General features: G+C 35.9%; 1 protein-coding gene across 1 annotated transcript in view; it reads left to right on the forward strand.

The window, feature by feature from the left end:
- The first annotated feature begins 5,513 nt into the window (after nt 1-5,513).
- LOC129005328 (tetraspanin-33-like) overlaps nt 5,514-26,851 on the forward strand; it is a 37,441-nt gene continuing 16,103 nt past the window's right edge. The window contains exons 1-5 of the mRNA XM_054434188.1: nt 5,514-6,009; nt 11,854-12,063; nt 13,347-13,520; nt 16,209-16,340; nt 26,286-26,333. Coding sequence (XP_054290163.1) covers nt 5,923-6,009; nt 11,854-12,063; nt 13,347-13,520; nt 16,209-16,340; nt 26,286-26,333 — 651 coding nt within the window. The 5' untranslated portion in view covers nt 5,514-5,922. The remainder of the gene's footprint in view (nt 6,010-11,853; nt 12,064-13,346; nt 13,521-16,208; nt 16,341-26,285; nt 26,334-26,851) is intronic.

A 26,851-nucleotide genomic window follows, 5' to 3' on the forward strand; every position in this document is an offset into this window, starting at 1 on the left:
TGTTACAGCAATGGGGTGTTGTACTATTTTTTTAAAACATCATTTGTTTATGTTTATAATCCATACCGGATCTCTTCTTCGTGGTCTAATTACAGAATACCGATAATTTCACCCGAATTACCTTTTGAATTCAAGTGAATACAATTTTCTTTGCGTCTTGCTTTCGCAATCACCATTATAAAATGGCACAAGACTATCCCTGACTATCGCCGGTTTAAATATATAAAATGCATGCTTTTCACACGTATGTTGCGTGCGCACGTGGTGGTAGGTGTGCATAAAAACTTATATATATATATATATATATATATATTTATACGCCTAATGAAAAAAATTGTTTATTCACTGGCAATTAAGTAAAATTAATAACTATTCTATTTTTGTTTTTGGTATACGTTTTTATCATCTCATATTAATACGCGAGGACTGTGTTTTGTGAACACTACTCCTCCCTTATTTGTGGACAAATTTCAACTTTTAAGGTGTTGGTGTTAAAGGATTCGGACCAATTCGTAGTTTTGCATTAAGGTTTTAGAATTTAAAAGTTCCTACCCTTAAGGGTGTGAGACCCTTTCAAATGTCGGGTTTTCACTATGTTAATAATTGTATTACCTATCAATCTTTCTTCCGAAAATAAACTAAAATGTCCAGAAATGCTATTTAAGAGTTAGGTACATTAACTTTCTCTAAATTAACTGAATCAAAGTACAATATATTTAATGCTACAGAATATAAATCCAACCGATTTATTTATTGATAAATCCAACCGCGAGGTGGTGGGTTGTCGAGGTGGCACGTTGTCGCCTATGAGCGAGATGGTGCGTTGACGGCACCGAACACTGAGCGTACACGTCAACCCGCCACCTCGTAAAAGAGTGGTGGCGGGTTGACGGGGTGGCACGTTGTCACCTACGTACGAGGTGGCGGGTTGCCAACATCGAACATGGAGCTTCACGACAACCCGCCACCTCTGATAAAAACTGGTGTTGGCGGGTTGTCGTGGTGGCTTGTTGTCGTGGTGGCTCATTGAGTTGAGTGTGTACGACAACCCGCCACCTCGGAAAATTGTGTGGTGGTGGGTTGTCGTGGTGGCCTGTTGTCGAGGTGGCAGGTTGACCTGTGCGTGCACGTCAACCCACCACCTCGGTTTTTTTGTGGTGGTGGGTTGACGCCTCTTACCAAAACACCGAGGTGGCGGTTTGACGTGGTGGCGCATTGACAGCGACCCCTCGCACGTATACGTCAACCAGCCACCACGTCAACCCACCACCACACTAAAGAGGTGGCTGGTTGACGTGTATGAACACGTCTATGCACCACCATGACAACGTGCCACCCCGACAACCCACCACCGCACATTTATCCGAGGTGGTGGGTTGTCGTGTGCGCACAAGTCAACGTGCCACCACGACAACGAGCCACCACGACAACGAGCCACCATGTCAACCCACCACCTCAAACTTCTTCTTCTTTTTGGTGGCGGGTTGACGTGGTGGCTGGTTGACGTGGTGGCGCCTTGGCGTGTTCCCTGTTAAAACAAGGGGACTCCACCATGCAAGCGAACGATAATTCCCATCTCTAAAACTTACACACACACTCTCTGTCAACTGTCACCACGGACCGTTTTTCGTTTTCGAAACTCCAAAGGCCTATCCGTCTTTTTCTTTGCTGTCCAAAGTCCCAACGTCCCAACTACTGTTATATATATATACGTCCGTGAACGCGATAACTTGAGTAATTTTTGTCCGATTTTGATACAATTTGGTTTAAAGGTGTAAAGCAGGATAAACTTGAATGAGTTCGCAAACCAGCATGATCGGACCATGGGAACGGGGTTTTACGGGGGGTTTTATGGGGTAAAAACTGGGTTTTCTAATTTTTGACCCTCAAAACACAAAAATTCCCAATTTCTCTCTAGACCTTTTGTAAAAAGCTTAATAACAAATAATAATAAATAATCAAAATCAAAATCAAAATTTTATTGGGCCATTCAACCTTTGAGTAATAGGCTAAGTCAGAAATTAACAAAACGACAATCCACTTGGGTCCTCTTGATGTACAATAGTCAGTCCATAATAATAAAATAAAAACATGCACACACACAATGCAGAAAACACTAAAATATATATAAATATGTAAAAAAGATCTGATACCAAACAACAGGCTGCTATAAATCTCTTTATTTAAGTCCAATCGTCATTGGTGAGAAATCTGCTTCAAAATACTCACTTAGGCTATAAAAAGGGTTTTCTAGAAGCCAGTTTTTTATTTTTTTATTTTGCCATTTTTTTTATTTTGCCAAATTTGTGACTTGGCAGCCGTCTTACCTGAATTGGTATTCTATTATAAAATCTGACTCCTGCAAAAGGAAAACATTTCAGTACTTTGTCAAGCCTACATTTGATACATGCAAATTGCCACAAGTTCTAGTGGAATAGTTGTGCACGTCTGAGTTGAGAATATAAACATGCTCATTTGATTTAATCGATACAAGACACTGAATTATAAATATCAAATCAAATCAAATCAAAATTTTCCTTATTCATTATGTACACATAGAGTACAGAATGGCGTCAACAAGTACTATTATAAACTAGTAAGTACAAGTATATATAATATAATAATAAATTAAAATTATAAACACTGTAAGAAATTAAATTAACTGTTACAGGCGACATATGCTTAAAAAAAAATCATTAAAACTGTACAACGGTTTAACAATAATAAATGACTTCAATTTCTTTTTGAAGGACCTAAAATCAGTTATACATTTTATGTTGTCTGGTAATGAGTTATAAAATTTGATGCCTGAATATGTTGGCTTCTTCTCATAAAACGTTAGCTTATGTCTATTCAAACAAAAATTATTCTTATTTCTAGTTTCATATCTGTGGTTAAAACCTAGCATACAGTGACTATTTTGATTTTTTTTTATCCACAGAATCAGATCATAGATTAATAATTGGCTGTAAACTGTCATTATTCCTCAATTTGAAAAATGTTCTCTGGCTGACTCAAACCTCTTAAGTTTCATTATTATTCTTATTGTGTGTTTTTTTTTGTAATATAAGTATCATGTTAAAATTTTCATTAGAGGTGTTACCATAAACCGTCAAACCAAAAGAGACATGAGAGTGCACAAAAGCAAAATAAACTGCTTTAAGGGTTTTAATATCACAAAATGGAGATAATTTTCTAAGGATGAAAATGCCTGTTGACATTTTTTTACAAACTTGAGATACATGAGTGTTCCAGCTAAGAAGTCTATCAACAGTTAAACCAAGGAATTTGGTTTCCTTAACTTCATCAATAAAGGAATCATTAAGACAAACATTCTTTACCACAGACCCACTTTTCCTATTTGAAGCAGAAAAATTAATATATTTAGTTATTTGTTTATTTAATAAAAGGTTTAAATCAGCTAAATGTTGTTGGATTGCATTAAGTTTTATAAAAGAAGATATTTCTATATCATTTACATGGTATCCGGATAGTTTTATATTTACATCATATGCATATAAAGTGATTTTACTTTGATCACTGAAATTAGCTAAGCTATTGATGTAACATAAAAAGAATAAAGGCCCCAATATAGATCCTTGTGGTACACCATATTTCAACAGACTGTTACTGGAACGGCAAGATATAAGTTGATTATATTTGTTTACGTATTTCAGTTCAACAAAAGTAGTTCTATTACATAAATAAGATTTGATCCAATCATAAGCTTTATTTTTTATTCCAAAATTTGAAAGAATACTTAATAATTTGGTATGACAAACGCTATCAAATGCCTTGCTGAGGTCGATGAAAATTCCTACGGTTTGCTCGCCTTTATCTATAGAATCAATGACTGATTCTATGAAATCTGTGCTTGCACTTATGACTGATTTGTTTTGTCTAAAGCCTAAAGCCATGTTGCTCATTGGAAATAATCTTGTGAGACTCCAAGTATTTTGTCAATTGCTGTGCAACGACTCTCTCATACAATTTGGAAAAGGATGACAGTAAAGATAGCGGCCTGTAGTTAGAAGCAATTTGTGCATCACCTGATTTAAAAAGTGGGGTGATTTTTTTGACTTTTAGTTTAATAGGAAAAATGCCAGAAATGAAAGACGAGTTGATTACATGTGTTAATGGTTTCTTTAGAAAAACAGAGGCAAGTTTTATGATAGGCATAGGTATGTCGTCATATCCAGCAGAGTATTTATTGTCAAATGAACTTAGTACACTCTCAAAGTCCTCTTCAGTAATAGCTTCAAAAATACCAAGTTTGCTGTTAACTTTTTTGGTTTGTTGTAAGTCATTTGCAGATGACAATAGATTTGCATAAGGTACTATTTGAGATTCCACGAAGGTGGTATAATATATTCATTAAATAGAGGCAACATATTCAGGTTTATCAAATAACAATCCATCATATTGTCTTAACTTGATATTATCATACTTTGTTTTCTGTTTCATTGCCAATAACATTCCAAGTTGCTTTACAGATATTGCTTGAATTGCACGGGTATTTTGCTAGTATATATATATATATATATGACAACAGCTAATTTTCAACCAAAAGGTGAGTGAGCGTAGCGAACGAGATAACCTGAAGGCAAGTGAGCGTAGCGAACGAACTTCAACCAGGACGTGATTGAGCCATGCGTACGAGCTCATTTTGAAAATGAACGAGCAATTGTCATAAAACCACGTTAGGACAGGACGACGTTTGTCGGGCCAGCTAGTATATATATATATATATATATATATATATATATATATATATATATATATATATATATACATATATGTGTGTCCGTTAGCGCGATAACTCGAGCAAAAATGATCCGATTTTGATGAAATTTGGTACAAACGTGTAAACCTACGTTTTTTCAAAACGAGTTCGCGAACCAGCATGATCGGACCATGGGAACGAGGGTTTATGGGGGGTTTTATGGGGTAAAAATTGTGTTTTCCCATTTTTGACCCAAAAAACATAAAATATTGCAATTTCTTTCCAAACTATTTTGCAGAGCTTAAAAAACAAATAATTTAGTATATCCATATCGAAGCGTTGGGCCTAATGGTTACGGAGAAAATTCCAAAAAAATTTAAATTTAAAATTCCCATGTTATTCTTATGCAGAATAATAGTAAACTGTTGTAGTTTACTTGTTTATAAACATATTTTTCCCAAATTTGGAATATGTTTTTATTTCTTGCTAGCTATTAACATGTTACATAAAAAAACACTTTTACCCTCCCTGTTGCAGCAAACCAAAGTATGTGTTAAACTGATTCTATTTAAATAGGGAATAAATGTGATATTTTAAAGGAGACATTTTAGTGTAAATCCAATCAGGCAAATGGAAATTCGCTCAGTCTGCAGGTTTGCTGCGGCGCCGGCGAGGGTAATCTATTCTGTTGTCGTTTTTCTGTGCAGTTTCAGTTCAGTTCAGTTAGATGTGTGCCTTGTTTCTGGAACTCTGAACTCTACTGTCACTGTCAGTAGTGTCAAAACAAAAGTGTCAGTCAGTATCAAATATTCTGTCATTATTCCATTCTGTGCCCTGCGTTCTCGTTCTGCCATGTCTGCTTTGTTTTCTGATTGCTAGTAGCTGAGGTTTCTAGCTGACCGTTTTGTGTACCCTTGCTAAAATGATTTCTTAGTAGTAGAGTTATTCATCCTGCTTTCAAAATGAACAATGGCGATTATTCACATTACTTAGTCAATTTACCTCAACATGTATATCTTAATAATTATAGCTGAAAGAAGAGTCTCAATCTAAAAGATTCATCTTATTTTCTGTAATGTGCTACAAAATCAGATAAATTGCAAGTTTATATCGTGCAATTATCTGTCTGTAGGTTTATCTCGAAATATAAACATTTTTCTTTGTGATTTTCGCATTCTTATTCTTAGGTTGACTGAAAAATGAATAGAAGGAGGACTCCAAGTAATTTTACTTACGTTAGTTCGTGTGTTAAATATATGATCTTCCTATTAAATTTCGCTTTCTGGGTGAGTATCTTACTCAACTTCTTACTAGACTACTAGGCCTAACTACTTAACTACTAAAGTATCCTGTACAGTAGGCCTAGTGTAAACGTATTTATTAAGTTAGTAAAGCCTGAGCTAAGTTATATTTGTGTCTGAATTCGGCATCAATGCAATCAACTCAAAACATTCTTAAAATCACAAAAATAAACAGAAGTTTGGATCTAGCCTATAAGTTAACCTAAACATCATTTAAACAACAGAGCCTACTTACTTAGTTGGCAAAAATTATCACTTATCAATCCCTTGGGGAACTTTGCCCCCTACTCCATTGTATTATTGATTGTTACAATCGATTTACAGTAGGCCTAACATAAGTTAGAATATTCAGGTTTTGGTTTGATTCAAGTTTTGTCATTGAGCGAATCATATTACAGAAATAGGCCTACCCCATTTTACTGAATTCAGGTTAACCAAAACGGTTCCATAATATAATACAGGGCTAAAATATAAGTATTAAGTTACGTAAGCTTTAAGTATTTTCTAACCCATTGTGGCATTTCTGTAGCCTAGTTGAAATAAAACAACATATTTAATAGGCCTAGACATTGTTTTAAATTCATTTTACACACTGTTGTAATACATAGGCTATTTTTAGAATAACTTCTGCCTATAACGGGTTAAACAAAAAATTGGTTATCTGAAACAGCTCCCCACCCTTTATTTCGGGTAACCGGGGTTCTAACTTACTGTAATTCAATGGGGGATTTTAAGATATGTCAATAACTTAAAATCGAGGTGCAAATCAAACGACAAAACTCAACTTCGATTTGGACCAATAGACTACAACAGCATCGTTGAGCTAGAACCTAAAGAACTGAAAGCTTCCGAAGAAATTCTTTTGAAATCTGTACAGGATGAAACCTTTGGTGAAGAAAGGAAACTTTTGATGAGAAAGAAGTCTATTCCGAAGTCAAGCCGCATTTATTCATTCTCTCCATATTTGGATTATAACAACATTTTAAGAATGTCATCAAGAACCTCAAACTCACCCGAACTGACGGAAGATCAGAAAAATCTTATAATATTAGATGGCCGACACTTTACTTCGAGATTGATAGGACAAATGTATCATAATGAATGTTTCCATCAAGGTCTCGAGACAGTTGGGTGCAAGATAAGAGAAAGATTCTGGATAACAAATCTAAGACCGATTCTGAAGAAAATTAAGAAAGAATGCATGAGGTGCAGATTGAATTGTGTGAAGCCTGTTCCCCCCCAAATGGCGCCTCTACTAGAATTCAGAGTAACGAGAACTAGCCACCCGATCTTCTACACTGGAGTAGATTACTTCGGACCGATAGAAGTTAGTGTTGGGAGGAGACACGAGAAACGTTGGTGAGTTTTGTTCACATGTTTGACAACCAGAGCTGTCCACTTGGAAGTTGCACATTCTTTGAACACAGAAAGTTGTATCATGGCAATCTAATGTTTCATTAGCCGAAGACCCTGTCCATTGGAGATGTTCTCGGACAATGGGACAAACTTTGTTGGGAGTGACAAAGAACTCAGGAATGCTACTAAGTGTTTAAACAATGTCCACATTCAGAGGGTCATATCCAGACAAGGTATCAAATTGAACTTTATTCCTCCTCGAGCCCCACATATGGGTGGATGCTGGGAGAGACTCATCAGATCAGTTAAAACCGCATTAAAATTTGTCATGCGTTCCCAGTATCCTAAGGATGAAGAACTTCGAACCTTTCTTGTTCAAATTGAATTTATCATCAATTCAAGACCACTGACTAATGTACCAATTGACCCACTTGATCCAGACCGACTCACTCCAAACCATTTTCTTATAGAAGCCTTTAAAATAGATATCATTGAAGACAAACTTTGCAGAAGGCAACTAACTTGAGTTAAGACCCTACTGGACAACTTTTGGCAAAGATGGATTCATGAGTATTTACCCTGCTTGACAAGGAGGTGCAAATGACATAAAAGAACTGTTCCACCTGAAGTTGACGACTTGGCAATAATCGTAGACGAAGACAATACAAGTTACACCTGGCCCCTTGGAAGAATATCTGCCCTATACCCCGGTCGAGATGGACAAGTAAGAGTTGTTGACATCACAACACCAAAAGGTACTTTTCTGCGTCCGATGACAAAAATTGCCATTCTACCTGAGGAGGGAAAAGAATCATGGTACAAATTGATCTTTCAATATCGGTGCAACTTTTCCTTTTATCAGCGGTGATGCGATTTTCTTGAAATATGGAATATTGTTTTCGGCCAACACCAATGCTTCCTTCAATAAACCACCATCCTTTAGTTGGGAGTAATCAAAAATCAATCTCAGACCAGAGCTGTTTTTTATTGCTTTTTCCACCTGTTTATATTGATCACTATCAAGTTTTAGTTCCTATTAGTTATTTAAGATCAGTTTACTTTGCTTTATTTCAGTCTGCCTTGAACTATGGTATCTTTGGAATATACCAAAGAATATACCTTTGGAATATCTTGGTATCTTTGGAACTATGGAACTTTGGGGTAATAGTTTTCATGTCTCCGATGTCTTAATATTTCAAAAAAAGGTCCTGCGCATAATGGCTAGGGTTGATACTGAGGAACATTGTCGCCCCATTTTTATTGATTTTAATATTTTAACCGTTATTAATTTATATATATTTAATATCATCCTTAACTAGTTTTAAAGGTATGGACTCCCATGCCACAAGGAGCAGGGCCGGACTTAGGACTTCAGGGGCCCCGGGCAAATTTTCCAATGGGGCCCTAGGATTTCAGTGTGGGGGGGTCTCCGGGGGGATTGAGGGGTATGGAATACCCCCCAAGCCAAAGGGGGGTCCGGGGACAAATTTCTAAATTTAGGCTTCAAATAGAGCAATTTAAGGCCAAATAAGCAATAAGTTCTATATCAAAAATTGTTCTTCAAATATAACTATTTTAACATATTTTTATATACAGCATCTTTTAATTTTATACACAAAAAATAAAAATGTTTGAAACCTAATCTCTTGCATTCACTATTTAAACAAACTCTGACAAAATGTTTCAATTGCTTTGTAGTACCAGTGACGGCATATTTGGTATGGTTATGGTAGCATGGTAGGCTACCATAATATATTTGGATTAGAAGCATTGATATATTTTTGTTTATTACGTATTTAAATTATCGTTTATTGCCGTCGATTTGTATGATTTTTCAATATTACTACAATATAGTGTGATTGTTTTATTTTCATAATGGTTTTGGTACCTATGGCATTCTCGTTTTTATAATATGTTAAAGTCCTAGCATGAAAAGTACCATTGAGGACTTTCAAGTTTGAGTTTTTTATTGACGAGCAAAATCTTGCAATGTCTAATAAACACTCACAAGCTAACTATTTATATGAGTAGCTGAAATATGTTTAAATGGTTCCAATTTCGATTAATACAACACAAACATAGCATTGAATACAACTTTATTCACTTCAGCTTTGTTTTTGTACTGTTAGTTTGCAGAATTACAATAAAATAACTCAAAAAGTAAGACAATTTCAACCAACTTGACGTGACCACTAGTCTCAAAGGACAAACTATGGGAGTAAAGTGATTTAAATTGTTTTGGATAGGCGATAAAGCATTTTATGTGTGTGTATGCGAGTGCGTGAGACAGACAGGACTAGACAGGATCCCTTATCAGCTCATTATCATTGATTGTTGCAGCTGCTTCTGCTTATCACTTGTTTACGATTTCAGTCGACAACGCTCGCCCACTCCAAATAAATGTAATTTTTTGTTAACATCAGACGACTCCAGTTGTTTTAAAGTGTGATGTATTGTGATGTTGAGAATTTGGATCTTTTCTTCTTTAACTAGCTTACTAAATTCTTTTGGTGTAGACAACATTGAAAGAACAAAGCGTTGATATATGTATATATATCTATAGATTTATAGATATATATAGATCTAAAAGATCTATAGATTTAAAAAATCTTACTGGCGCTGTATGATTTTGACTCCAAAGACTAAATTGGAGATCAACATTTCGACGCATAACTTAATTAATTACTATTTTACAAAACCTTTAAATTGAACGGATAATATACTTCTACCCCTTAAAATCCTGATTGGTATATACTTAGAAGTAAAAGAAAATAATAACATTTAATAAAACATAAATGGAGCAATATTTTTATTTTTTAAAGTATTTGAACTCCAGTGAATCTCCATTTAACACAACACAATTTTACAAGTTACGTTCTACGTTGGGACAAGAGTTTTCATGTTTATTGTATTTTTGCCCCAAGCGCGGGGCCCCCTTCAACTCATTCGCCACGGCCGTACGTTCGGGCGAGCGACTTCATTGAAACTGAAACTTGTCCATCACAGTCTAGCACATATGCTCGTGTAAACCAGGCCTAAGCGCGGAGCCCAGTGCAACTCTGAGGAAAAGTCCCTTAGGGTCAAGAATTTCGTTCCTAGTAATGCCTTTAAAAGTACCTAACAATAACCTTAAATATAGAATAACGAAAATAAAAATAAAGCTGTTACAAAAGAAGGCCATTTGATAAGTGTCTGATAAATTTTCGAAGTTATTAATAAAAACTACAGTGCAAGGGGGCCCCGGGCGATCGCCCTCTCCGCCCATAGGTAAGTCCGGCTCAGACAAGGAGTGATTATCATGATTTTCAAACTAGAAACGGACATCAATTTGATATACCCCATGTTAGACTGAGGAAAACAAATAAAAGTAATACAATTCTGGGCCTAAAATGTTGAAATAAATCGCCCAACAAATTGCTATCGCTTCCTTACAAAATTTGTAAAGCTAAAATTCATATGTGGCTAGTAAAGAACCCGTTCTACAAACTAAACAATTTTTTAGAACTTCCTAGACCATTACATATTGAGTAATGTTTTTTTACTTTTTTCTCTTGTAGTTATCCTCATCTGCATGTATTTTATATTCTCTTTGTATCTATTGTTTTGACCTTGTACTCTACATCCATTGTACTCTTCCTTGACAAATGTTTAACCAACCTTTCATTGACCATTCCATATGCAATTTTATTGTCTATTGGGAATCAAAGCTTTGATTTGATTGCCAGCCTTGGCGAAGTTCGTGGTGATACGGTAACTTATTGATAACTTACCTACTAACTAAGTTTGCAGCAACATTGTGAACTCTTCCAACATTTTCATATGGCAATACTGTGAGCTATTCTGACATTGCTAGTTATGACAACATTTGCATAGAAATATGTTGTAGTATGTTGTAGCTTTGTACTTACATAAAAATATTTCTGAAATTAGTTTAGAATAGGCAAATTTCCTAATTAGTGGATTCGGAAAAGTATAATTCTACTGTACAGTTTTGGTAGTAGGCCTCACTTGTATAATGAGGCAAACATAATAATTTTAGTAGGCTATAGTAAAGTCCTGCTAATAGGCTATGAACCTTTTGCTAATCTTTAAATCCGTTATCTTATTTTACCTTTTCCTTTTATAACGTCTTCGTAAAAATCAATCCAGATAGAGGAATCATCATGGTTCACTCATGACGGGTTTTAATGAGGCACACATGTGTGAATGTGTGTTCTTCACTGTAGGGCCTCTCAATGGTGTAAATGTGCTCCTTTGATGATTTTGATTTTGAGGCGAGTTATTGGATGAATCTTTTTTGTAGGACTATTGGTACCGTAATTGGTTTGAAATTATTCAGAAGCGAGGCCTGTGAACGGTAGTTTATAACACAATGTTTATAGTCTACGTAAGGTTTCAATCTCTGTTTGTTGTGTGTCCTTTGTTGTGTATATATATATATCCTTTGTTATAAATCGAAATAAAATTTTTCAGTTGCTGGGCGGATTGTTGATTGGAGTTGGAACCTACGCTTTCTTAGACAAGTGGCCGGATGTCACAAATGGACTTATCAAGCTACAGACAATCTATGACGTTGTCCTGAACATCTCACTGGTCCTGATATTGGCAGGTGGTGTGGTTTTCATTGTTAGTTTCTCAGGATTCGTCGGGGCTTTGAGAGAAAACACTTGTCTTTTAAAATTTGTAAGTATTTTAATATATACATACATATATGTATATATATATTTCATATAGACATTGATTGTTCTTTTGTTTTGTTGACATCTAAAGTTTTGAGTTGGAGCTTTTTGGAATTAAATATTGATTGGTCTACATCATTGTTTAGTTAACGAACCACTGGTGGGTCGCAGGAGGACTTTTGGTATGCTGCGAGAAGAAATCAAAGATTAATATGCTTTTTACCCAAGAAATTGGACGAATTTTCAATTTTTACGAACGGTACACAGAAAGTCGGGTGAGCAGCAAAATATCTCTAGAATCGAGTAGCAAGGGACAGTAGGATTAAATAATAAACATGATTTTCTAGCTCCAAACTAGGGACATACAGCATTTGAATAGATACCTGGCTGATTATTATTCCCGAATTTCAGGTGGACTTTTAGTATTATATGGATTTTTGTCAAGACCAAAATCTTGTTCTAATTTTGTGATTTTGAAAAATGCCTGCAAAATGTTTGTGGTCAAGGTGCAAAATCACCACAATCCGTAACAAGCCAACCAAGCCTATTTTGCCAGAAGCGTCTATTGCTACAGCCGCCAGCGTCTGTATCTGAGCCGCTAGTGTCGATCGCACACCATTGCTCCTGGAGCAGACAGAGACGCAGTCTCTAGCGTCTATTACAAGAAGACCCATGTGTTTTGTTGTTTCCAGTTCTTAATTTCATTCAGTTTTTCACACAGTTTGAAAGTTGAGTGACATGTCACAAACCACAAAATCTCTTTATCATCCAATTCCTCAGCTAATAATTACTTCTATATTTGCTTTTTAAATCTCATTTCACATACAGCACTCCTTTTGCCACCAAATAAAACCACTCGCTGATAAAATAATTGCAAGAAACAGACGCTTCTGGCAAAAATAGTCCCGAGCGATAGACGCTGAGCGATCAGTGCTGGATTTAATGTACTTCTGGCCCTAGGCAAAACTAATTGAGCGGCCCCCAACCCTGTGGTGGAATTCCCTCTAATAGCGGTGAAATCATAAGAATCTCCCACAGTCATCATCATCATCATCACCAGCGATCGCGCATAAAATAGTGAACATCTCCCGCGGGTCACAATCACGGGTAAATCATCATTGTCACCCACGATTGAGGAATAATCTTGAAAACTTACCCTTAAACAAAGGAGACGATTTTATCGTCACTGACACCCAAGACTGCGGCAAAATCGTGAACATCTGCCACGAACCGAAATCACGGAATAGCACTCAGGAGAGTATGATGTGTTCTATCTGTCTGTTTCAGTACTCTTTGTGTCTGCTGATACTGTTCCTGTTGGAGATGGCTGTGGCTATCATGGGCTTTGTCTTCCCTCACACCCTGCAGTCAATGCTAGAGGAGTCCTTCACAGACAAGATCATCCACACGTACAGAGACGACGTGGATCTGCAGAATCTCATTGACTTTGCTCAGAAGGAGGTTTGTCACTCCATAACCACTATTTAGAATATTTACAAAAAAGGATGTTCAATTTCACTGGTTTAAAGAGCTACTGAAACTACTGGTATATGTTTTGCAGAAAACAATATTATTGCGTTAGTTTTGGTCTCATCATGCCTTGCTTGTATTTACTTATTTAGGGGGCTATACATAGTATATGGAGAAAGAATTGTTTGCGTCAAAATTTTTGAGTTTAAGTTTTGAGTGGATATCCTGTTTTGGGTCCTGACCCAAAAAATTGGTTTTCAAAGGGATGTCTGTCCGTGTGTGTGTGTGTATGTGTCTGTATGTGTAAAAAGCTACAGACCACACCTGTAGTCGGATTTTGATACATAACATGGTATCCATGGTATCTCCGGCGTTTTTTATTTTTTTTTTATTTTAGATTTTTAATAGCAATTTTCCATTAAAACCCATAAATTAACAGAAAAATCTAGTATTCAAATTTATTATGTTGTGGCCCTTTAAATTCTTAACCAAATGGTAGAACCCCCTTTCCTGTAAAAATTATGTTTAAAAAGTTATTGTAACTTATGTTATTTTCCCATAGAGAACCGTAAAATAAAAAGAAATCAGATAAAAAAAAAAAACGGTTTTGATTGAAAGTTAATGCAACTTTTGTGATTTTACCTGCTAAACATGGCCGTCGCCTGGTTGGGGCGTTGGGGTGCCAAGGCAAAAGTAATACAACAATACCCCCGCCGCAGCAAACCTGCCGTCTAAGCGAATTTCCATTTGGCCGAATTGATTTTCAATTGATCTATTTAAATAACATTAGGTTTAACGAGTACCTAGGTTTGCTGCTACAAGGAAACTAATAAAGTAGTGTGTTTTTAGTAAAATATTGATAGCTTACTATAAAATAAATAAATTTGCCAAGTTTGATCAAAATATATCCATAAACAAGCAAACTACAACATTTTACAATATTCTCCATAAGAATAACATGGGAATTTTAAATTTACCATTTTTTTAGTTTTCTCCGTAACCAATAACCGTACAAAAACACTTTGATATACTGAATTGTTTGTTTTTTTAAGCTCTTTAAGAAGGTTTAGAGAAAAATTGGGAAATTTTGTGTTTTGAGGGTAAAAAGTGAGAAAAACCAATTTTTACCCCATAAAACTCCCCATAAAACCCTGTTCCCATGGTCCGATCATGCTGGATCGCAAACTCATTCAAGTTTATCCCGCCTTACACCTTCAAACCAAATTTCATCAAAATCGGATAAAAATTACTCAAGTTATCGTGTTCACGGACACATATATATATATATATAAATCTATATATAGATATATATATATATATATATATATACATATATAAAAATTTGAACGAATGGTGTTTTTGGCCTCTGGGGACATTAAAATGAAAAAGTAAATCGGTCCCGGGCCTAAGTCTTACCATGAGACCTACGGTAATAGCTACTTCCCTATAGGGAAATTCGCTAAAATTGAAAAAATATAACAAAATTGAAAAAATTATGTTAGACTAGCTGTTGTACCCGGGCTTCAAAACGGAAAGGACACTGAAGCGAAAAAATTTGATCTTGAATTCTGTTGTATAAAATAGTTACACATTCCCCTTTGGTGTTAGGAACATAACTCAATTGAAACTCTTAGTTTGACAAATATCTTTCTTTAAGGCTAGGCTAACTTATAAGACTACCTAGTACGAATTATATGAGGCGCTGATGCATTTATGGAAATAATGTACCCATACGATTCAATTTTCAAATATGATAAGCTTTGCTGCACTCGAGAAACTTTCCACACTCGCCCACGGCTCGTGAATAAACATTTCCCCCATGTGCAGCAAAGTGCTACTTCGCACATTAGTTACACAAATTAGTTATTTGTGTAACTAGTGGTGAAAGTGGCACTTTGCTGCACACGAGAGCAATGTTTACGAATGATCTCGAGTGCAGCAAAGGCCTTTTTCACTCGTGTTACACATTATATTTTTCCTACAGTCACTATAAAGCATATAAATAATTAGTCTTTCAAACACTATACAACACGTTTTTAGGTTCAGCTGGCAACACAAATGGTGCCCTAGAGAAAGTAGTACCCACGGTCCGTATCACTCCGCTATTTTTCCTCCGCAAGAAATGTGCTCCGCGTTTTGAGAATATAGTTCCGTATGTTTTTGTAATTTGAAGTGGTTTCCGCGCCTAAAAAAATGCTTTAAAGGTATTTTCTTGTTTATTAAGATCGTAGAAATGTTTTAAAAACGTTTAAGAGAAAAGTCTAGAAAGTTCAGAAATACCGAAACTATAAACACGAAATGACAGGTTAAATCGTAGTTATAATAGTCAATCAGCTGCTCATAGTATTATTATCTTTAAGTTTTGCCAACCTATTTCCAAGCGTACACGGATTACTTGCATAATAGAACCACGCTGTTTTGTGTTGTTTCGTTGGAATCCTGATGTGCGGCAAAGTATAAACCGTATGACAAAGTATAAACCGTACGGCAAAGTATAAATATGCAGCAATTAGCAGCTTTCTGTACTATAAACAGTACAAGGAAGCCAACTTTGTCGGGTGACTGTAGGAAAAAAATATTGTATGCCACTATGATTAGTAATTCTAAACATGATATGTGTTAAATCATTAGTTAGGTTTCCATCTTGTGATAGAGTAATTGACTTGGTGTATTTCTCAGTTCAAATGCTGTGGACTTAGCTCGGAGGGATACATGGACTGGTCCAAAAATGAGTACTTCAACTGCAGCTCTCCAAGTGTAGAGAAGTGCGGTGTGCCTTTCTCCTGCTGTATCAACGCCACCGATATATCTGTGAGTCTAACCAACAAAAATTTTAAAATCGTCTCTACATAAAAATAGTAGATAACTTATTATTTGTGTATCTTGTCATTAAATTCCACATGATTTGAATTTGGTGATAAATAAATACAAATCCATATCATTATATAAAAATTTGATGGTGTCTGTCTGTATGTCTATTACTATTTAATTTAAAAACTACTGAATTGACTGAGCTTAAACTTTGCAAAAATATAGCTACCATACCAAGGATGGTCATAGGACTATTCACACTTCGATGCTGACTGTTGGCTTTGCCCCTTTGGCTTTCTGAGTTGAGGATTTTAAAAGTAAATATTGATTGGTCTCCATGGCTGCAATGTGAACATTCACAATGTTTACATTTGCTTTGACATTTAAATGTAAACAAGAAGATCGCCAAATTGCTTATTTCACAATATCAGACAGCTGATCCAGAGAAATTAAATATAATATTTTACCCAACCCGCCATGTTGAACTTCCCTATCCCAAGCGTAAACAACTTCTTTACTTCACTCGGTGAAGTAAAGTTTCAAAAACTCACTCTGTGAAGTAATGAAACCCATTCAAATAACATTGAGTGCTCAACTTAATAAAATATACCTCTATGGAGCCAACGACGTTCAATGCTAGAAATCAGCTGTGCGCTTGAATGTTATTGTTATGCTTTAAAGTATTTTCCTAACCTAGCTTTTGTTTGTAAAAGAACGTTACTGTTATAAGATGAGTGAAATGGATAATGAAAAATATTGTACGTAACCTCCTGTACATTGTCGGGTCAGGTAAAATCTTGTACGTTACACATTCCGCAAGAGCGTGTTTACATCACTTAGGTGAGTAAAAACGCTCTTACTACACTTGTAACGTAAATAGCTACTACACAACTATGTGGTAGGCACTGAGCTTGAGCTATAATTATAACTGGAGTCACCACTCTGTGTTTAAAACGCATACCAATGCTTTTGCTGGTTTTTTCAGTTTTTCGTATTGTTATGTTGGTCATATGGTTGGTTGGTTGAATAGCTTTAAAATTAAAACCAATCAAATGGGGTTATTTTTGACAAGTCCAACCAACCGAGACAGTGTGACCGACAAAACCGGTCATCTTGATGGCATGCTTTTCTCAATTGTTCAACTAGAGAGTAGTGACTCCAGTCATAATCTATTCATCTCAATGGTGGTAGGTTTATTAAACCTAAAACTTTATCATATAGATTATTTTATTCTAAAACTATGTCAATTATTATAGAAATAAAAAAAGATTATATGTAGATTTAAACTCAACTGCCTGCTGTTTCCAGAACAATGTTCGGTTTTCAAGGTCGTTTAAAAATAGTATGGCAAAAATGCTTAACAGGGGGAGCCCATAGCTAAACCTTCTTTTTGTTCAATTGTTCTCTTTAATGGAAACAGCAGGCAGTTGACCCTATTAAATACATATTTGTGCAACATTCTCCAGTCAATCAGCTGATCACTGGAGAACTTGGGGGGGGGAATATGAAGCGCGGGGAGGGGGAATATGAAACGCAGGTAGGGCGTCGGAGTCCTGTTCCGGATTCAAGAGCGTGTGGACGGACTTCAATGGTCAAGGCTGGACTCCATCGCCGAATTGATAAGTTATCCTTAGTCTAAGAGATTTACGAATATGTTCTAACTTTTCAGAAAAGGGGGGATTAAGGGGCTAGGGAACTATAAATTATTTCAGCTTAATATTTAAGTTATACCTTTGAGCACACTCGTACCCTTAAGGTACGAGTGGATTTTTCATTGTTCTTTTACTTATTAAATTAATAATTAGATGCATTAGTAATATTAGATCATCAAAATGGTTGTGATATGGATGTGGTTTGGCTCAGTAATTAATTTAAGATCATTATTATTCAACTCAGAATGTCACTCGCAACACTAGATTGATTATATTGAGCCTTAACGATCCTATGAGTCCAGTACCGTTACTATAAATTATAGTAACACGCTTCAAGGCCCGTCCAAACCGAAGCGGGAAAGCGGCGGGAGCGGGAAGGTGGCGGGAAATTTTGTGTTTTGAGGGTCAAAAGTGAGAAAAACCAATTTTTACCTTATATAACCCCCCGTAAAGCCCCGTTTCCATGGTCCGATCGTGCTGGTTCGCGAACTCATTCAAGTTTATCCCGCTTTACACCTTTAAACCAAATTTCATCAAAATCGGACAAAAATTACTCAAGTTATCGCGTTCACGGACGTATATATATATATATATATATATCTATACTTATAAAAGGCAAAGCCCTCACTGACTCACTCATTCACTCACTCATCACTAATCCTCCCACTTCCCATTTATCTAGGAGGTTGAAATTCGGTACACCGATTCTTTGGACATTAAATAGGAAAACTAAGTAGTTTTTATTCTGATCGGGCTTTCGGGCTCCGCCCCAGTGGCTCTGGAGTTTCCCATGTTAACCTTATGAGTACTCATATTTAAATGGAATTAAAGAATCTTAACAGCTGTTTCAATTAAACAAGTTGGTTCTGTTCTATGATGTCCAATAGCATTAAAGTTACAAGGATTACCAACAGGGTGCAGCACTATTTTTTTTTAATTCATGACGACAGCTAATTTGCAACCAAAAGTTGAGTGAGCGTAGCGAACGAACTTGAACCTAGAGGCGAGTTAGCATAGCAGACGAGCTAAGCTGAAGGCAAGTGAGTTCAGCGAACGAGCTCCAACCCAAAGGTGAGTGAGGGTAGCGAACGAACTTCAACCAGGACGTGATTGAGCCATGCGAACGAGCTCACTTATGAAGTTAAACGGGGCAAAGCCCGCGGGTACAGCTAGTTTAAATATAAGTCTATATGAAAAATAGAAAAATAGGGCTACTATATATAAATAAAGATTAAACATTAATAAACTTAGTACCCAAGTAAAATTATTTATTAAAATATTTACTGACTATAGTTTCGGCTCTAAGGCCATTTTCAAAGTAAACAAAAATCAAAATAAGATATGTAAATAAATAAATAACATATGATTTTATAAAACTTTTCTAACTTGTAACATAATTTTGTCTTCATTGATTAATTTATATACTATATGATGTGTTGTACTTATTTTCATTTATATTTTCTCAATTTTGCTATTGTTTCATATATTGGATTATTCAATTTTGGAATCATTGTATTTAAAATATTTGATTTGTTATTTTTGTAGTTCATATAAATATTAATTTCTTCTTTTACATTCAATTTTTCTCTGTCTTTTTCAATTTCTAATATTGTTAAGTTTTCTTCGATCTTAGTAAACTTATGTTTGGATTTTAGTAAATGATCTGCAAAATTGGATTTCATTGATGTTTTGTTCTTGGACAAACCTATCGAAATTTTAAAGTTAAATTCAACGAACATATACAGGCATATAAATCGAAGAACAAATCAAATATTTTAAATACAATGATTCCAAAATTGAATAATCCAATATATGAAACAATAGCAAAATTGAGAAAATATTAATGAAAATAAGTACAACACATCATATAGTATATAAATTAATCAATGAAGACAAAATTATGTTACAAGTTAGAAAAGTTTTATAAAATCATATGTTATTTATTTATTTTACATATCTTATTTTGATTTTTGTTTACTTTGAAAATGGCCTTAGAGCCGAAACTATAGTCAGTAAATATTTTAATAAATAATTTTACTTGGGTACTAAGTTTATTAATGTTTAATCTTTATTTATATAAGTCTATATATATATATATATATATATGTATATAAAAATATGAACGAATAGTGTTTTTGGCCTCTGGGGACATCAAAATGAAAAAGTAAATCGGTCCCGGGTCTAGGTCTTACCGTGCCACCTACGGTAATAGCTACAGTACTTCCCTATAGGGAAATTCGCTAAAAGTATGATTCAGCCGGCAAATGTAGGCAAGCCAGAAGCGGCTACTCAAGTAGGAGACTGGACGTCGATAATACAAGCGACAGCTGCGGCCGTGGGTCAAAACATTGTAGCTGCGTTACGCAATCGGGAACCGGCGACGTCTAGGGACACACCACGAGCATTGTATGACATGGTGGCGGCGTTGAGAAAATGTACAGGAGCAGATGGTCAGATCTTGTTAAAATTTTTGATAGGAGTCCAGCAAATATTCGAGTTAGGGTTAACCGACGAAAAGACAGCCCTAGTGGCGATTTTGCCGAAAACCGACGGTCAGCTGAGATCTATCTGGGTATCGGCCATTGCTAATGGGGTGTCAATAGCCACATTGCGTGAACAGATCATCAAAATGTTTTTGCCAGACAGAGCTGGGCAGCAATTGGTTTCCAATTCGATTTACCTCACCCAAGGACGCAACGTGCCTCTTAGTGACTTTATTACCAATGTACAGAATTCAGCCGAAATTTTGCTGAAATCCAGCATCAACCTGTTAGATATAATTCTCACAGGGGTGAACCCAGCGAGCCGAGCCAACTTGGCAGGATTTCCGGCTCCTAGTACAGTGGAAGAGTTGTTGCATTTAATACCACGAATGGAGGTAATCAGAGATTCGGAGCGTAATACGGATAGGCCGCGCGTCGAAAACCAACCAACAGATAGATTTTTCCCAGACAGGCTGCATCGCCAAGGACGAATTGGAGATTCAAATCACGCGTGGAGAGAGCATGAAAACCGAAATAGCGGCGCAAACCAAATGCAATTAGGGCAACCGCGATTTCCTTATAGACCCAACACAGTGCGATATTGCGCGAGTCGTCCGAACGGCGATCGTATGTTTAGGCCACGTCAAACGTACCAACAACAATTCCCATGGTGGCGACGACCGACACGACCTCAAAACCAATTCTGGCCTCAGGGTAGATTTAACAATCAACGCCAAGCCTATCGGCACACACAACCAGGTGATTTTCAGCAATCAAAACCAACAAAACTCCAGCCTAGGGCGGTGATAGGCGCGACCCACCCTCGCAAGTGCCAAGGCGCCGAATCAAACGCCGAGATAAAGAATAGTAGTACAGATCATAAATCAAAACATGCTCCAAGAATTCCAAAAATACATTTATGTTCAATTCCAGTTAAGTTTGGTAAATACACAATTAAAGCGTTGGTAGATACAGGCAGTTCTTACTCAATAGTTTCTCATGAACTTTTTCAGAAAATTAAAGAATTGAAATCAGTAGAAAAATCCATTGAGCGAACCAAAGATTTTGCAGTAGCGGCGAAAGGAGATAAGAGCTAAGGAGAGAAGTTTTTAAATACTGTAAATTTACACTTCTCTGGATCTCTCCTCTGGTTTATCTTATAAATAAATCATTTAAAGAAGGCAAATTCCCATCCACCATAAAAGTCAGTAAAATATACCCCAAACATAAATAAACGGTATCAGCATTCTGACACATACTTTCTCCCATAAGTTGTTCAACAACCTTTATTATGTGTAAGTGGTGTAAATATACGGAAATGGGATTTGTACAATTTTGTTCAGAATATAAAGGACTATAACATACAAAATTTTTATCAAAATTGTTCGGGCCATTTTTGGGAAAATCCGATTTTTCTGTTATTTTATGGGGGTTTTATGGGAAAATGACATAATTTACAATAACTTTTGAACCGTAATTTTTACAGAAATGGGATTTGTACAATTTTGTTTAGAATATAAAGGACTATAACATACAAAATTTTTATCAAAATCGTTCGAGGCATTTCTGGGAAAATCCTATTTTTCAGTTATTTTATGGGGTTTTATGGGAAAATTCCCATAAAAAATACAAATTTCTAAAAAATTAAAAAACTATCAAAATTGTAACGACCATAACCTACTATGTTAAATCAAAACAGGATTTTTGTTCTAAAATCCTATTTTTTGTTATTTTATGGGGTTTTTATGGGAAAATAACATATTTGACCATAACTTTTGAACCGTAATTTTTACAGAAATGGGATTTGTACCATTTTATTCAAAATTTAAAGTGCTACAACATACTAAATTTTTATCAAAATCGTTCGGGCCATTTTTGAGAAAATCCAATTTTTCCGGTTTTTTATGGGTTTTTATGGGAAAATCCCCATTAAAAATCAAAATTTCAAAAAAATGAAAAAAACGCCTGGAGATACCATGGATTAGGACCTACATACCAAATTTCATCGAAATCGGACCACAGGTGTAGTCTCTAGCTCTGTACACATCCAGACACACAGACACACACACACACACACACACACACACACACACACACACACACACACAGACATCACTTTGAAAACCAATTTTTTGGGTCCAGGGGGACCCAAAACGAATATATCCACTCAAAACTCAAACTCGAAAATTTTGACGAAAACAATACTTTCTCCATATACTATGGTATAGGGGGAGAAAGTAAAAAGGACCAACTGAAAATGCTCAAAACTACAGGCCCATCTCTCTCATCTCCAGTTTCTCTAAAATCATAGCAAAAATTGCTCTGGCTATTTTAATGGCACATCTTAATCATAACAAACTCTTAACTGACAACCAACATGGCTTTCGGAAGAATAAATCTACATCCTCAGCTATAACAGCACTAATTGAGTACGTCCTAGACCAGATAGAAAACGAACAATACATTTCCGCCATCTTCCTTGATTACAGTAAGGCTTTTGACTGCCTGGGCCACGACCTGATATGCAAGAAACTCGAAAGACTTGGTATAAGAAACTCTGCGCTAGAATGGTTCAAAAGCTACCTAACGGGACGTTCACAAGTCGTGGAACTGAAAAACTCATCAAATGAAGTCACAGAAAGTTTCAAATCTTCAAAAAGCAAGCTGACAAGAGGAGTTCCACAAGGCTCTGTATTAGGCCTGATTCTATTCATCCTATTGACTAATGACTTCACCAAAAAAATTGAGAGTGCAAATGCTGTTGCAATCATGTATGCAGATGACACGACCATTTTGATCAAGGACAACACAGCCCAAAGCCTATACCTTAATTCAAAATCGATCTTAAATAAAGCTATCCTCTACTCAAAGAACAATGACTTAGCAATAAACCCCACAAAAACTACAACTCTGAAGTTCAGTAAGAAAAAAGCCATAGTCCCTCAATTAGAGGATGTAACAATAGAAAACCACACAAAATTTCTCGGTGTTATCCTTGATAACAAACTAACATGGAAAGAGCACATCAACCACCTAAGCAAAAAAATCAGTACTGGAATATATGTCGTCAGAAGAATAAACTACATAGGCGGACTCTCTGTGGCCAAAACAGCTTACTTTGCACTGGTAGAGTCGCATCTTAGATATGGCTTGACAGTGTGGGGAGAAACTTCAACAAAAAATATGAATCAAATTTTTGTCCTTCAAAAGAAAGCCATAAGAGCCCTCGCCAACCTTGTCCCACCACAGACTTGCAGATTAGCATTCGCAAACCTAGGAATCCTCACAGTGGTGTCTCTCTACATACTTGAAACCATAAAGTATGTGAATGAAATAAACCCCCCAAGAAACCAAGACCTGCACCACTACAACACCCGTCATGGCTCCAAATTTGCACTACCAGTTCACCGAACAACTCTTTGGGAGAAAAAACCTTCCTACACCGGCTGCAAGCTGAGGAACCATCTACCTGACTACCTGAGAGACCTGACTGGCAACAAGCTACACCAGGAGTTGAAGAAGTGGCTAATCGCAAGACCCTTCTACTCAATAAAGGAATTTTATGAAAATTATGGAAATTAACATGTACAATTCACTATTGTATTGACACTATTGTAATTCTTAACGAATTGTATTGTATTGTATTGTATTGTCGTTTTTACGACCTGGGTCTTGAATTTTAGAAAGTATGTCAGATTTTTCTAATTTCATTGCTTTGTTTTAGCAATTCTTCAATATTAGTAGCAATTTTTTACCTGACTGTAGACATTTAGGCTTCTCATCAGCTATTTGTAAAGGCAAAACCCTTGAAAAACGAAAATCGAGCATGTATGCCCCATGGGCTGGGTGTAAAATGTGGGTTAGACTTGAGTCTTAAAATAATTAATCACACTTATTAAAACTTTCAATAAAACTTTTAAACTAAAAAAATCACTCCCCGACTGCGCCACTTTAAAATATTAAACACGTAAATTGATATTAAGGGTTTGCCGATTAAAATATACTATGTAAAACGTATGTAGATACTTTGACACAACTACTCACTTTCATTGCCGGATAGAGAAGACCAAATCCTCGTTCCATTTCTAGGATCTTCATAGTGTTTTTTTTTTTTTTATCTTGTAGGCAGGCTTAATCTTTGTTCATCTTGCTTTACTATATACACTATTTACATATATACATGACAGGTACAACAGCTAGTTGTTAATAAAGTTTTACCAATAATGTAATACATATATTCTTCAGCAGATTGTAACAGTTCCGGCTTAGTTTGTTATTACTTTTAGATATTAGTTTACTTGGGCTGAACCTATTCTGTTACTATTACTTTGAATAAACATAAACTTATAGAACATGGTAAAATAATAAAATGGAATAGATAAAAAATTACTTAATTTAATGAATTTAGAAATAATACCCTATCACAACAAAATTACCCTCCTACCGAATGAGCTCATCCAGACCTAACTTATACAATATTTAATCAGGTAAATTAAAAGATTGATTAGATATGTAACTTAAATATTAATATACATAGCTTTAAGTTGGGTTTCCTTGGCGAAGGGTGCTGAGTAGGTTAGGTCCGTAGTACTGTATAGTCGCTGTGGTGTAGCTGGTTAAGTCCATTTTCCTGTCGTCTATACTCTCCCATCGGTCATCGGCTGGTGTTATCAAGTAGATAATACGTCATCATTGATCCTGTAGTCATATCAGTAAGATGTCTGTCGAAAGTCGGAGGGGACACACAATGTCCACTGGATCTAGGGTCTCGTGGTCTTGACGATCTAGATGAATCACTTAATTGTCAGCAATGCATTCACTTCACTGATAATTCCTTGGTGATATCTTGTATGTAATATAAGAAGCACAACTATGTATCCTATGAAGAGGGATTTCCACAAAAGATTACCGCGATGTATATAGATAAAATGTCTCTAGACTCCAAACAGCTAGACATCGTCCATCTCGTGTGTAACGTCTTGAACCGGAAGAAGAAGGGATGGTGAAAGTTCCAAAATCATGTGAGCCCCGGAACTGGCCTCTGGTTGGCTGTTTTGCCACCACTCAAGTCAAATGTGACTACGTGAGTCAGGCGATTCGTCCGTTCGGTGCTGCCACCAAGCATCAATTTGTCAAACTAACTCCCCATCACCATTTAGAGTATATTGTCTCTATCTATTACTTTGACCCCTTTCAAGATAAATTAGACATAACAAGATTTGGTTTTGTTTGTTATATTTGTTGTTTGTCTTTTATGTGGAATAGGCCTAATGATAAGCAACTTGTTCTAGCCAAATTTTCTTGCTCATATTCTTTGGCAAATTGGTAGTTAAATTTGATTAGTAAAAAAATAACGATTTAACAATAAAAAATAAAAATAAACTTAATGTTCGATATACTATCTACAGTAGACTCCCTCTTATCCGGACTCCTCGGGACCGAGGCCATTCCGGATAACGGGTTTTCCGGTTAAACCGACGTTCCCAAAAAGTCGTTAAAACAGACTGTTTATTGTGATATTCGACTTAAATTTAGGAGAGCATTGTTTTTAGACATGTGAACACTGGTCTCAAATCATTCCCATGAGAACAGTCGTTTCAGTACTGCCCACTTCCTGCCGATCCAGTCCGGTCAAACCAATGTGCTGATAAAAATTGTCCGGTTAAAGAGATGTTATTTCCGTCGAGTGTAGTCCGGTTAAAAGGTGTCCTTAAGAGGGAGTCTACTGTATATTGTTATGCACCGCAGTAATAATTGATTTTCATAGAACACAGTAACAAGTTATAATAATTGAATGTTTATTTTTTCAGAGTGGTCTTGTCAACATAATGTGTGGCTACGGAGTACAGGAGTCATCAGTAAGTGTTTAATCAACTCCTACTAAAAATAATATTACATTAAGCCTGTTTATAGATGTAGATAAATTGTAACAGAATTGTACCTAATCAGAATTCAGGAAACTGTGATAATTTTCTATAAAACAGCGTATGAGTAATATACAGTAGTACCGAGGTAATTAATGGGAAGGAGACCACGGATAACTGAAAACCACCGTTAATCCAAGATCGTATAAAATATTTTGACAGGCCCATAATAATACTGTCAAGCAGAATAGACATGTCATAATTTGGAGTTTTCATACCTTAGTCAAAATATACTATTACGCTATCGTATTAACTTTGGTTAAGTTATAAAGACTGTTCAGTTTTATATCACAGCTATCTCAAACTTAACATAAGATTTGCTAATCACTGTACTGTAATAAATCACTTGAAAACAAAACAGAAAGTTGAGTAAATGACTGCTAGTGATAGGCTACCGGTAAGTGATGTTTTAGCAGAAGACTGTCGATGATGATAGGCAACTAGCATTAGTA

Source organism: Macrosteles quadrilineatus, unplaced genomic scaffold, assembly GCF_028750875.1.
Source record: "Macrosteles quadrilineatus isolate MER2022 unplaced genomic scaffold, UCM_ALF_1.0 Scaffold_19__1_contigs__length_3004403, whole genome shotgun sequence".
Classification (NCBI taxonomy): domain Eukaryota; kingdom Metazoa; phylum Arthropoda; class Insecta; order Hemiptera; family Cicadellidae; genus Macrosteles; species Macrosteles quadrilineatus.